We start from the raw sequence: 14,224 nt of genomic DNA, 5'->3' as shown, positions 1-14,224 counted from the left end.
TTTTCAAAATAACTTCCAATAATTGGACTTAAATTATTTATTTTGATTTGTTTATAATTAAATTAAATACTCTGATATCAATAACTTTTCAAAAACTTTCTGAATTAATTGGTCGTTGCAAGTGTCTGAAAGTTTAGTTTCCTTAGCACAAAAATGCAAAAAAATCAAAATTTATTGAAGTGAAATTTGGATGCAAATTAAAGTTATTTTAAAATCACAAAAATTTAAACAGTGTAGAGAAATATATACAGAATAGTTTTCAAAGTCGATATTCTGTCTGAATTTCTTAGTTTATTAAAAAATAGTGTTCCTTCCTGATTTCTTCACTCATTTTGGGTTTTTTAATTTTAAAAAATATTCGCAGCAATCTTCATTTTAAGTGTGATCAATTCACTTTTTTAACCACTTTTCAAACGAAACTAAATTGCTTAAACTTGTTTTGAAAAAATACATTATTGCTCGCTCAAACATTAAAAAAAACAATTTTAATCATGTTCCTCAAGTAAAAACTGATTAAAATTTAAACTTAGTGTCTTTCTGTGCATTTTAAGACAACAATCCTAGTGTTTTCATATAGATATTTCACACATTTTCATTTGTTTTCTTGCGCCATTTTTTAGATTCTGAAAATATCAAAATAGAAATGATAATTAAATTTGAAAACAAAAAAATAGACATAAAAACTAGGGTAACCCAAATAATAAGCTGAATTAGCAATATTTTATTTCTGTTTTTTTATTTGGATACTGGACTTATTTATTCAATATTTCACGAACAGCCTTAAGAGCCTGTCTAAGAACTATTTTGAAAAAAAAAAAAACATTTACGGCTTATAATTTTTTTCCAAAACGATCTGAAAAATGGCTTCTCATGCATACATCAAAATTTTTATGACCGTTCCTGATATTTGTAAGAAAAATTGCAATTTGTTGATATATAAATAAAAAAAGTAGAATCATACTTTGTCGAATTCTCTTAGTAGTTAGTGCCCATACATACCTGATGGACACATTTGATCTCTGGATTATAAATAATAAAAAAAATCAAATATGAATTAACACAAGATTAATCAAATTCCTTATTGTTATTAACAATTTGATAAAATAAATTTTGAAATACCGCAATATTAATTCCAATTTTTTCTTCTTCTCCTTTCCAGTGCGGCATGCGTCGCCCTTCACTGGGACAGAATGAAGACGACCTTAGTCGTCTCACAACAGTAATTTCCCCGACGACGGCCAGCTTATCTTCGGCGCAAACGGAACACGATGAAGGATGTGACAACGGCAACAACGGTAACTGCGGTAACGGCGGCGGCGACTGTGGCGGCAAGCAACACCTGCTGCAGCAGCATGGCGGCAGCAGTGACAGCAATGGAGCAATATCGACGGTTTCGCAGTATTTGCCCAACCTAATTAATTCATCCGAGTGGCAAAATTGTCGGAAACGCAAGGAACGCCAGGACAGCACTTCGTCCATCAGCCAGGACCGGAAGCTGATCCGGTCAAACAGTGAGGAGCACCTGCCGAACTGTGGCGAGGTCATACGGCGCGTGTCCTCGCACGAGGACTTTAAGAAGCCCGCGCCGCTGATTGAAATCAGCGTCAACAAGGAGAACATAATCGAGGAAGCTGCCGAGGAGCAGCACCTGCAGCTAGAGGAGGAACAGCAGCAGCAAATCTTCGAGAAGAATCTTAAGAATAGTTCGGAGAATCTGAAAAAGTTCTTCATCGGCAGCGAGAGCCTTTGCGCGGCTAGCCGAGAGCAGGTCGATGGCGGTCAAACGACCACGGCCAAATCCGACCATCAACATCATCATCTGACCCAGAGCAATCATCTGAGCCATCACAATCATTACAACCGGCACCGACTGTCGCCATGCCGTGACGTGTTGCGCTCCCGCAAGGACTCCGACTCGGAGCTTGACGGCGAGCACGAGCGTCGTCGGCACTGTGAGCGGTTCTCCAAGACGCGGCCTCCGCCGGGTCGCAAGTCGGTGTCACCGCGAAACCGCACCAAACACTCGAAGCATTCTTCGTCGTCGGGCAAGGACAAGAGTGGTGGTGGCGGCGGCGGAAATGATCACTTTTACTCCAAGCACGACTCCCACCACTCGATCAAGCACGAGCGTCGCGGGTATGGCAAGCGAGATAAGGCGTCCGAGCGGGACAAAACTCCGGAACCGGACGCGGGACTTCTCGCCGACTTCAACGACAACAACCTGCTCGAGAAGGGCAACGAATCGCCGCGCGAGAAGCAACTGCCGTGGGACCAGTCCTTCCAGGATGACACCGGTCCGGTCGTTTGCCAGCGCTTTGCCGACCACAACTTCGAGCACGCCACCAAGATGGGCGGGTTCGGCGAAGTTCGCAGTCTACCGCCGAATGCCACCATGAAGCACCACATCAGCTATCGGAGCACGGATCTGCACCCGGCAGCCGCCCAGAAACCCATCGTCCCCGAAGCGAACAACATGTTCGACGAGCGCATCAAAGCCATTAATCGGAAGCTGAGCACGCTCAAGAAGAAGCTCAACTCGTACGAGGATCGGTTCGAGCGGGATAACGGCTTCCGGCCGGCGCACGGGGACAAAACCAGCGACAGCTCGATCCGGCCCGTCGTCGTGGAGATCCACAAGCTGCGCAAGGAAAAGAACCAGATCAAGGCGGACCTGGCGGTGTTTAATGCCAAGGCTGCGAAGCTGGCCGCAGCGGCACCGGCGGCCAGTCCGGCCGGAACACCTGGGGACGATGAGACGGGCAAGCTGTACCAGATGAAGGATACCATCGCTGATATCGAGAAGGTGAGTGAGCGTTGTTTTGTAGGGGGGGAGGCGCCGCTGGTCTGTTGGGATTTGGTACGATTGCGGTGAACCGCATGATTGGCGTGCTAAACAAATGAGGCAATACGGTTCAGCAGTAAGCTCTTAGTGTCCGTCATCGATTTCAGGGGGATTTATTTAAGAAAAATGTACCGGAATGTGTGTTACCTAAAATTTTAAATTGTTACTGCAAACAAGTTTGATAAAAAAAACAAAGTAAAACAACATAAATTTTATTTTAGAAATACAGTACGCGTACTCGATAAACTCGATTATCCGAAGTTTTCTATAGAGACTTTTGAGCTGTAGGTTTCCTCATACATTGTAAAATAAAATGTTACGATATCCTAATGCAGACATCTCACACAGTAAAAAAATCATGGTAATATTACATCTGAGAATGAGTACATATTTTATGTCAGAAAAATGTGTAATTTTCACTTTTTCGTTGTAAAACCACCTTTTCAGTTTGAATTGAGGTAATATTACATCATGAAGATGTAATATTAAACCTTACAATTTTAAATCTTCCAAATTAAAAAAAAAGCTGCGTGCAAAGTGAAAAAAAATCATGGTAATATTACAACTGGGAAGAGGTATATTTTTATATCAGAAAGGTCAGAAAAAATGTGTAATGTGAATGTGTAACCTTCCAAATTTACACATTTTTTTACTGTGTACCTTACACATAATCAGATCACTTTGGAGCATTTCAATTTTTGAGATGGAAGACCTAAATACTGAAGAAAAAAAGTAAAGATAAATATATCTTTCTGGTTTTGGCGAGCAGTCTTGTCGAAAAAGAAAAACACAATCACAACTGAACCAATCCACCTGACAGTTAGCAATTAGACGTTGTACAGTACAAAGTGACCCAGCAGTTGAATGTTGTTTTACAACAATTTATTTGGACAAACATGTTAGTATTTCACAATAGTTTACAAAACAATATTTAATTAATTCTTTAAACAGTGATGTGCAGCAAACGTAAAGGACAGTTTAACAATAGGACTAAAACATTTTTGACAAGAAACAGACAACTAGTAAGTACACAAAACACAACCAAACACACACAAATTGTAAAAGCTTGACATTTTTAGTAAACCCCCTGAAGAAGGCCTCAAAATAAAGGCCGAAACGTCGGTGAAGTACAGAAAATCTGTTTTTCTTTTTCGACAAGACTGCTCGCCAAAACCAGAAAGAATATAAATAATCAGTCGTTGCGAACCCGGATAAATATATCAGGGTCATTCCACGTCAACTAAGTACATTTTTGGATTCTACCTTCAACGATTTAGACCAAACTTGGAGGAAACGTTCAGCTATGGATAGTCAACAGAAATCCCAAGTTTGGTGCTGATTGGACAATACCTCTATTTTTGGCATCGCCCTCTTTTTTTTGGCGATTTTCTTTTTTTTCTTTCTCTTTTTTATTTAAAACCATAGCAACTTTCATTTTTTCAGGTTGCATTTTTTAAGAAATTGTCCAAGGAATTCGATAAAAATCTTTTTTTTAACCCTTAAATGCACCCCAATATTTTTTACGCCTTTACTGCCCATGTTCGCATAAATGTCCCATATGCAAAAACAGCAAGCTGAGAAAAACGCATTTGAAGTTTGTCCCATACATAAGGCTACGTGTTAAGTTTTCGCGAAAAAACTGGATTTCCTCCTGATTTCTAGCACAAAGTACTGGATTTTATAGGCTCTTTTGAAAGATCACACGATTTTGAACCATACTGCATCAATAACTTGAAATCGATGAAAATGCATATGGGACATTTATGCGATCAGGGGCAGTTTAGGAGGTATTAGACTATGGCAAACAAACAAACGAACTCGCAAATTTTGACAGTTTGCCAGTTTGTCTGCGTTATTTGTTCGCCAACATTTGATAGCAGAAAATTCAGTTTGCATATATTTTGTCTTGTTTGAGAGTTTGCCGCAAACAAGTTTGCGAGTTTGACAAACTGTAAAACGGTAAAAAAATCCTTTACGTTTTAAAATGTGGTTTCGACACATTCCCTATTTTTGTTATTTTTTCGCCATCAATTCAATTTTTCCCCGGACAAATTCTCGTAAAAATCAATGAAAACCTCAGACTCAAATGAACCAGGGACGAGAAACAACAACTTTACTGAAAAAAGTTTGTAAACATGTTCATGGCCTTCTGCTTTGATGTCTATTCTCTGCTAACATTGTCATTTGGTCATTTGGTAGATCTACTTTCGTGCGCTTTATCTCGCAAAATCAAATTTTTTTTCCGTAAAATCGCTGTCAATGGTTCATTTTAGTTTGAGTTTTTCATTGATATTGGCGTAAAATTGTCCGGGGAAAATGATGGGGAAAAATAAATAATAATAACAAAATAGTAAATGAGTCAAAACCTTTAAGTGTAAATCAAAAACTTGGGGTGCGTTTGAGGGTTAAAATTACATCGAATTCTTTGGACGATTTCCTATAAAATGCAACCTGAAGCAAGTGTTTTGCTATAATAGTAGCAAAATTATGAGCAAAACAAAAAAAAAGTTTTTTTTACTTTAATTTGAGGAAAACCATGTTGGCAAAGCATTTTGTCATGATTTTTTTCTTCTGATTTGTGGCAACAGTATTTAAATCAAGTAATTTTGATCTGTTTAAGCAACAAGGTGAGGGCTTATTAACAAACTGCTATTCTGTACTAAATTTGCACGTGTGACAACATAGCACGATCACGACGAAGTTTAAATTCTAAAAGTCTATCAAAATTAATGATCGCTCTCTGAAAATAGAATTTTCATTACATGTGTCGAATCAATTTTCAATTTTCAATATCTAAAATTGACTCGCACATCGAAAACTTTCCCACAGCAAACTAAACACTATCGATCAAACGGGGCTCGCCAGCAATCATGTCATAGAGAGGAGCAAAAACACATGTTCCATCGATGTTCAATCGCCAACCCCAACCACCCCCTTCTCGCATATAAAATTTAAGCTAGAACGCTTCTCCATTTCCCCGACGTTGCCGCCGCTCGCCAACGACCTTCAAGGCAGCAAACGAACTCATCGGAGCACACCTTATACGGGTCTACCGGGCCCAAAGCCACTCCCCGCGCGCGAGCAATGACGTATTCCAAGTGGCCACTTGTCGCCTAGAAATGGCAAAATCATTCGTCGAGCTATAAACGATTTCTTTTGGTTTAGGTTTTTTATTATTATTATAGTGGAGACCTTTCCACCTCTCCTTGCTAGAAGCCGGTTCTAGCAGTTTGTGACGTACGTTCCTAAATTTATGAGTGGAAATATATTGCTATGGGGTAAAGTGACTTTTTTTGGTTTTTGATGTTACCACAAACTAACAAATTGAATAATTTATTTTTTTCTATGCATTTTAATGCAAAAAAAGGTTTTAAAAATAAACTTGATGAATGGCCATAACTTCCCCAAGTTCTCCAAAGAAGCTAATGACCAAGTCCCTTCTCGACAAAGCCGGTCAGTCATTTACCGGGCAAAGTTTGTGTTAGCTTGTGTTTTAGTTTGCATTTTAGTACACTGTGAAAAGTGGCCCTGACATTCGTCGTCGAGCTTTGTTTGTGTTCTACTCGGTCAGTGGTTTCAATTTCAGCGCAAAGGACAAATCGATGATTCGTCAGACACGACTGCGATGACGGAATGTGGATTTGCTTTCTCCGCAATATTTGAAGAAGTCATCGGGGTTGTAATTTGTTGGATCCATATTAGCGATTTGCTTAAGGAGGAGTAGACAGGGGATTGGCGAGCGCCATATAATTAGATGTTGTTTGTTTGTTTCTTTATTTAGCAGCATGTGGGGCTGACTTTGGACAGAAAGCCCCATAAGTGAGGGAGGCCGGAAAAGGCACGCCTTGGCTAAGATGATGTAATGTTTGTTTTCTTACGCACAAAAGAGTGAATCCTTGCAAGTTGTAACGAAGGAATCCTTAATCTCGCAAAATTTTTAATTTGCCACATCGATTACTCCGTGACGTTGTAACGGAGTGAGAAATATCGAACTTTCGACGCATTTTGGTTTCTTACAAATTAATAACTCATGTTTTATTTATGATATTCATTTGTCATTGTTAATCCAACAGCAATTGATGACTGGACCAACAAAAACCGAATAAATATTAAAAACGTTCGACCTATTAGTCAAGACGTGTCGTTTTTAACGCTGGAGAATTTGTCATAATAGGGGCATGGGGGGCAGAATGGGCCACCCTTGGTTTTGGGCTTTAGAATCGATTTAGACTAACCAGCAGGCAAGGGTCTTATAAAAGACGTCAAATAACATCACCACACCGAAAACCACGTTTGAATTCATTTTATTTTTCGAATTATGAGCAAAAGTGTAAATTTCTGTGAATAACAGCACAAATTCTATTTATTTTGGGATTTTTAAATAAGCTTTCTGAAAAATTAGATAGTTTAAAAATATTTGTTCAATGCGTAGAATGTTATCGGGACCTATAACCAAGGTAAACAAACAAGAACGCAACCTTCAAATCATTTAGAAGCTTGGTAGTGGATGTGTTAAATAAAAATCCACTTGGGAGCAGAATGGGTTACCCTTTTCCTGCTATTAAAACCAATCAAAAGTTATGCAATTTAAATTAAATGTATTATTTCACTCCTGTGAACTGCCGTTCTATGCATAATTGTCCCATGTTCAAAAAAGGGCAACTGAGAAAAACGCGATTGAAATTTTTCGATCGATTTCTGTGTTTCTACGCATAATTGTCCCGTGGGTCCTTATTCACCCTACATGTCCCTAATCACACCGGTTAACATTGTATCACCCTTATTTGTAGTTCTCTTGCAGTTAAACATGGGTAATTCTCCGCCAACTCACACAGCAGTTGCCCCGACCCCTCTTCGATTTGCGTGAAACTTTGTCCTAAGGGGTAACTTTTGTCCCTGATCACGAATCCGAGGTCCGTTTTTTGATATCTCGTGACGGAGGGGCGGTACGACCCCTTCCATTTTTGAACATGCGAAAAAAGAGGTGTTTTTCAATAATTTGCAGCCTGAAACGGTGATGAGATAGAAATTTGGTGTCAAAGGGACTTTTATGTAAAATTAGACGCCCAATTTGATGGCGTACTCAAAATTCGAAAAACGTATTTTCATCGAAAAACACTAATAAAGTTTTAAAAATTCTCCCATTTTCCGTTACTCGACTGTAAACATTTTTGGAACATGTCATTTTATGGGAAATTTAATGTACTTTTCGAATCTACATTGTCCCAGAAGGGTCATTTTTTCATTTAGAACAAAATTTTTCATTTTAAAATTTCGTGCTTTTTCTAACTTTGAAGGGTTATTTTTTAGAGTGTAACAATGTTCTACAAAATTGTAGAGCAGACAATTACAAAAATTTTGATATACTTACATAAAAGGTTTGCTTGTAAACATCACGAGTTATCGCGATTTTACGAAAAAATGTTTAGAAAAAGTAACTTTTTGCGTTTCTCTTTGTTTCGTCGTCCGTGTCTGTCGCGGGTGACCATGAACGGCCATGATCAACGACGACCAACATTTTCAAAACTTTTTTTCGTAAAATCGCGATAACTCGTGATGTTTACAAGCAAACCTTTTATGTAAGTATATCAAAATTTTTGTAATTGTCTGCTCTACAATTTTGTAGAACATTGTTACACTCTAAAAAATAACCCTTCAAAGTTAGAAAAAGCACGAAATTTTAAAATGAAAAATTTTGTTCTAAATGAAAAAATTACCCTTCCGGGTCAATGTAGATTCGAAAAGTTCATTAAATTTCCCATAAAATGACATGTTCCAAAAATTTGTACAGTCAAGTAACGGAAAATGGGAGAATTTTTAAAACTTTATTAGTGTTTTTTTCGATGAAAAATACGTTTTTTCGGAATTCTGAGTACGCCATCAAATCGGGCGTCTAATTTTACATAAAAGTCCCTTTGACACCAAATTTCTATCTCATCACCGTTTCAGGCTGCAAATTATTGAAAAACACCTCTATTTTCGCATGTTCAAAAATGGAAGGGGTCGTACCGCCCCTCCGTCACGAGATGTCAAAAAACGGACCACGGATTCGTGATCAGGGACAAAAGTTACCCCTTAGGACAAAGTTTCACGCAAATCGAAGAGGGGTCGGGGCAACTTTTCCCGATTTCGTGTGAGTTGGTAGAGAATTACCCACATGTAAAGAAGATAAGATGCTTCGTAAAACTCATGATTTCGTTATAGAAAATACTTGGTGGGACAATTATTCATAGAAGTTCAGCGATGGGACAATCAGACTTGGTGTTGTTTTCAATGATTTTCAGAACAAAGTACTAGATTTTATGTGTTTTTCTGAAAGTATACGTAAAACTAAACTTAAAAATGACAAAAAGTCAGAATCGTCCAAAAATTACATGGGACAATTATGCGTAGAACGGCAGTGAAGCTACCACAAATCACGTTTAATGCAACATTTGTTGTTTTTTTTAGTTGTTTTGATGCTTATTTGTTGAAATAGTGACTTATTTCGACATCGACTCCGTTTTCAAAAATGTTTGTTGTGTTAAGTGACTATTTTTATAAAAGTGATCAAACTTCATGTAAACTATGTAGGAATGGTCCTTTAAGTCATTTCTTCACACCCTTAATCGTTTTATTAGAAGAAATGGCTTGTTTTCCATGGTGACCCATTCTGCCCCGCACCCTGAAAAAGTAGTCAAAAAACACATGTTTTAAAAATGGCTCAAATATAGTTTTAAGTAAAGAATTACATCAACCAAGTAAACAACATTCCAAAGCATAAGCCTACTACAATGAATTCATATTTTTTTATGTTTTTGTATCATTTTTTTTTAATTATAACATTTCAGAATTTGCATGAAAATATTATCAACACAAAAAATATTGCTGTTGGTCAATAAAACATATATTTTGAAGAACCGTTGACTGGAGCAAAAAATCTAAACAAAGACAGCAGTTTTCAGATTTTTTTCATATATGAAAATCAATATGTGATAATTAATAATCCAACCGAAACAAAACAAAATATTATAATATTGGGCATCACATGGCTAAAACTGCTATCACGACCACGATAAGAAGGATCAAAGATAAAAATAAATCGTATCTTTTCTGTTCATAAATTATTATTGAAATTTTTGTTTTTTAAGTTTTTTAATAATTAAGCATCTTTGTCAATTTTGAGCGAAATTGGTTAAGATTAACCCATTGGTACCCGAGCCTAAAGTCGGTAAAAGATGGGTTTTCATACAAAAATGACTTTTTTATATCGCTATCCTAAGGCTGGTACAATTATTTTTATAAGCGTTTTTCAAACCAGCCCGAAAAATCTGGGAACATTTTTTTTTTCAAAAAACTGCAGTTAACAAGATGGTGATCAAATAAAATAAAAAAATATAAAATTACGCAATGGGGCAAAACCACGTTTTATAACATAAACTGCCAAGAAACAATATTGGGAGGCATTTGAGGGTTAATATTTTATTTTTAATGAATTCCTTGGACAATTTCCTAAAAAAATGCAATCAGAAAAAAGTCTTTTGGTCTAATAGTTGGAAAGTTGCGAAAAGAAAAACTAGTTTTCTAGAAAATCGAGGGATGGTCCAATCAGCACCAAACTTGAGATTTCTGTAAACTATCGATAGATGAACGTTCCCTCCAAGTTTGGTCCAAATCGGTGAAGGTCGAGTCCAAAAGTGTACTCAGTTGACTTGGAATGACCCATAATCTGTTTAAATTATGAAAATAACCAGGCGACTCCATAGAGCTTGTAATGTCTACCATGCATATCAATATAGTTTTGATGGAGACGCATGGTAATTCTTTTAGTATTGGAGCAATTTGAGTTTTAAGATTTACATTTTAAAAATGGTATGCAAACATGTAAAGTAAAAAAACTGGTTTGTTAGAGTGTTACATACAATTTGACAGTTACGAAAAGTAATTGAAAATAATGAACTATCCCTTTTAAAATATTTTTTGGAGTAGCTAAGCTTTGCCATTTTAAAACGCAAAATGTAAATGCAATCCAAATGTCATTAATTAAAATCCCCACACGATTGATCACAATTATTCGCCTTTTACCTTTTAAACAAGGCACACGTCGCCGATTGACGCCCGATATCAGTTTCCCCAGCTTCTTAACCCTTCTAGAACTGCATCTCGTGTGTGGGATGCTGGCAGCTGCTATTAAAGTTCAGCTTCTGACGCCGTAATGAATTACATACTTGCAACAACTCACTAACAGGGTGTTGATGATATAATACTAAACCCGGCACGATTAGAAATTATAATTAGATCAGTGGGACTATTGCTATTTACGGAAACTGAAACTGAACTTGTTCTAACCGACTATTTTTCTATTACAGCGCCTCCAGGAGAAACGTGACACGGATCACCGCAGCGAGAATCTCGAGTCGCTGTCGGGCGATCAGCTGGTCGACGAGAAAACCTCCGTGCAGCGGGCGCTGCTCTACCTGGAGTCAATCTACGGCCGTCCGGCGAGCCGGGAGGAACGTGACGCAGCGCGGCCCCTCTACGACCGCTACCGCATCATCAAGCGGCTGGTGAACCGGGCCAACTCGATCAGCGGGCCGTGCGGCACCGCGCAGATGCCAACGATTCTGGAGCACGAACCGCTGGCCATCGTGGGGACGCCAACGCCCTCGACGGACATTTCGCCGCCGTCGGCCAACTCGATGGTGCAGTCGCCGGTGGACAGTTCGGCCTCGACGGCGGCCCCCTCGACGGACGAGTCGGAGACGACGAGCAGCTCGATCACCGAGAACATCCACTCGATGACGGTGGAGGAACTGTGGGAGCATTACGATGCGGCTCGCGAGGAGAAGAAGGACCTGCGGAGGACGATTAAGGAGTTTGAGCAAAAGTTTGAGGAAACGACGGGCCGGAAGATGCTCAAGTCGGACCGGAAGCTGATCGAGGAAACCTACGCCCAGTACAAACAAAAGAAGGCCAAACTTCGACTGATCGATGCGCTGTTCAAGAAGCAAATGTCGGTTTGAACAAGTTTTCCCTCTCGTGTAACAGAATTAAAAGAAACCCACAAAAATGCAACCGATACTTCCTTTCATTACCGTATATCTTACCATCCACGCGCCTTCTGGTTCAAGTTGGACCAAACTTTTTTCATTTTTACCACTCTCTCTCTCGGATATTTATTTCATCTCATTACTCATTCTCCAACTCAAATACTCTCATAAATTCATGTTTCATTTAAGCATCGTAAGGTTTACCTCGCGCGCGTTTCCTTTCGCTTGTATACGTGTCCGTGTTTTGTTGTTGATCACAAGATTATAAATTGTCGAAAGAAAAAAGAAAAGAAGAGCAAATGACACTAATCAAATAATGAATCTTTATAAGTGGAACACAGCAGAACAATATTATATCAAGTGCATAAACCATTAAACACATAAAGCAGAAGCAGAAAAAAGGGATAAACATATGCTATTTTAGGGCTTGTTTACTTGTTTTTTAGTTTTTCACACACCTCCGAGGTGTGTCTATTGTCTGTTATATCAGTTTGTTAGTGTGCGTGTAACACTCTATTATTATTTCTTGCTAAATGCAACAAAACAACACACACACACACGCTAGCGTTTAAGAGAATGCTTCTCCTCAAGCTTGAGAGTTATTTGAAAGTGAGGGCGGTTTTTTGCCGAGGAGAATTTAAACAGTATATATACAAAAATACGAGAAAAACAAACAAAAAAAAAACAGCAAATATTTGCAAACAAAGAACTATTCGATTTGATCTAGTGCAACACACTCACACACACACAAACACACACACACACAATGTGAAACGATATTTACATTTCAAATATGAGAGACCTAAGCGAAAGATACATGTAATGTATTGACTTTTTTGGTTTGTGGCAATTATATACAAAAGTAAAGTTTAAAACAAGCAAAAAAAAATCTGCGATCGGAGCAAGGGAAAAACGAAAAGTGCAAACTTATTACCGTTTAGTTACGCATTTGGCGCGCGTGCACGAAGTGTAACACACAAAGCAAAACTACTTTTTAGAGATCGTACTCAAAAACACCTACACAAATCAACATCAGTAACAGCAGCAGTTAGGAAACACATCTCCGTACTTTAAACCAATAAGAAAAAAAACATTGTCTGTAAGTTACACACACAACCATACACACACGAAATAGTTCAGTCATAAAAAAAAAAAACAAACAAACAAAGCTCGTATTTGTAGCTCTTTAAGACTTATTATATTGATGAAAGAAAAAACACACACAAAAGTGAAGAAGCAAAGAAAAACTGATAAGCAGAGCAAGAAAAGCGATAAGTTCTCAAAGAACGATTTATTAACGGATTATGATTATTGCTAATATTATTACGATTATAATTATCATTATTGCTAATGTGTATTTTGGTGCATGAGAAAAGAAAACAAAAATGGAAGGCGAAGCATAGGATTGATGAGTTTATTTGCCGAATGCAAGGGGGGAAGAGTAGCGTGGGAGCAGAAGAGCATTGGAATGCAGAAATGTGTGTGGAGGAGCAGGTGTTGACGAGTGAAAAAGTGACGATTACATGGTTTTACCGGTCTTGATGAATAAATATGCAAAGTTACGTAACGTGCAAAACATTAACCAGCATTGTCTTTGTGAGTTGTTCTACGTATCCGAAAGTATGAAATTTACTAGATTATTTTATAAATACCCTCTTGGAAGCATATTATCTGAAGGAACTGAAGAATTCTTCCAAACTGGAAGGTTTATCGTGGAATCGATAATCGACAATCAGACTTAACCCTGCCGACTCGGTCCTAACCAGGTCCCAGCACCGAAAAGGACCTAATAAAAATAATTTTATGGAAAAAAAATCAGACTGAACCCTTTCCCGGCTGGATAAAATTTTAAAGTTCATACGTTTTTACTTAAGGGTCATTAACAAATTACGTGGTCACTTCAGAGAATGGGTGGATTGCGGTTGTTTTTTGTAAATTGTATTAGGGTTACAAAAAAAATGGATTTTTTGGACACCCCTTTGAGCCAAATTGGTTAAGTTCTAAGAACGCTGTAGAACGTTTAAGTTGGTGAAAAAAGTCTTTTCATACAAAAACGTATTTTTTGCAATTCCGTCGTGAAACTACTTACTGTCATTCTTGAACGACGAAATAGCCTACTTTTTTGTACCAAAAATAACAGAATCGAATAGCAAAAAAAAAAAACGAAAACGAAGTTGACTTTATAGCTGTCGGCCACCATTGCTAGTACCAACCACTAGTGTCTTCCTTTTTATCTACAAGGACTTCGCCGCCCTGGGCTCCTAGGTGTATGAAAGTATGGCACGGAGCGACGGCGCCGAATACCCATATTTACACAAAGAATTTTAGAGCGCCCGCCGCGGGATTCGAACCG

The 14,224-nt window shown here is 38.3% G+C and overlaps 1 protein-coding gene across 3 annotated transcripts in view; it reads left to right on the top strand.

Annotated features, from left to right (window-relative positions):
- Nucleotides 1-13,453, top strand: part of LOC6033547 (protein FAM13A) — a 72,027-nt gene extending 58,574 nt beyond the window's left edge. For all 3 annotated transcript variants that reach the window (XM_038259980.1, XM_038259981.1, XM_038259979.1), the window contains 2 exons: nt 1,160-2,803; nt 11,191-13,453. In XM_038259980.1, coding sequence (XP_038115908.1) covers nt 1,166-2,803; nt 11,191-11,844 — 2,292 coding nt within the window. In that variant the 5' untranslated portion in view covers nt 1,160-1,165 and the 3' untranslated portion in view covers nt 11,845-13,453. The remainder of the gene's footprint in view (nt 1-1,159; nt 2,804-11,190) is intronic.
- The last annotated feature ends 771 nt before the right edge of the window (nt 13,454-14,224 follow it).

Source organism: Culex quinquefasciatus, chromosome 3, assembly GCF_015732765.1.
Source record: "Culex quinquefasciatus strain JHB chromosome 3, VPISU_Cqui_1.0_pri_paternal, whole genome shotgun sequence".
Lineage (NCBI taxonomy): Eukaryota > Metazoa > Arthropoda > Insecta > Diptera > Culicidae > Culex > Culex quinquefasciatus.
Note: the sequence above shows the minus strand (reverse complement) of the source record. Positions and strands in the feature narration are given on the sequence as shown.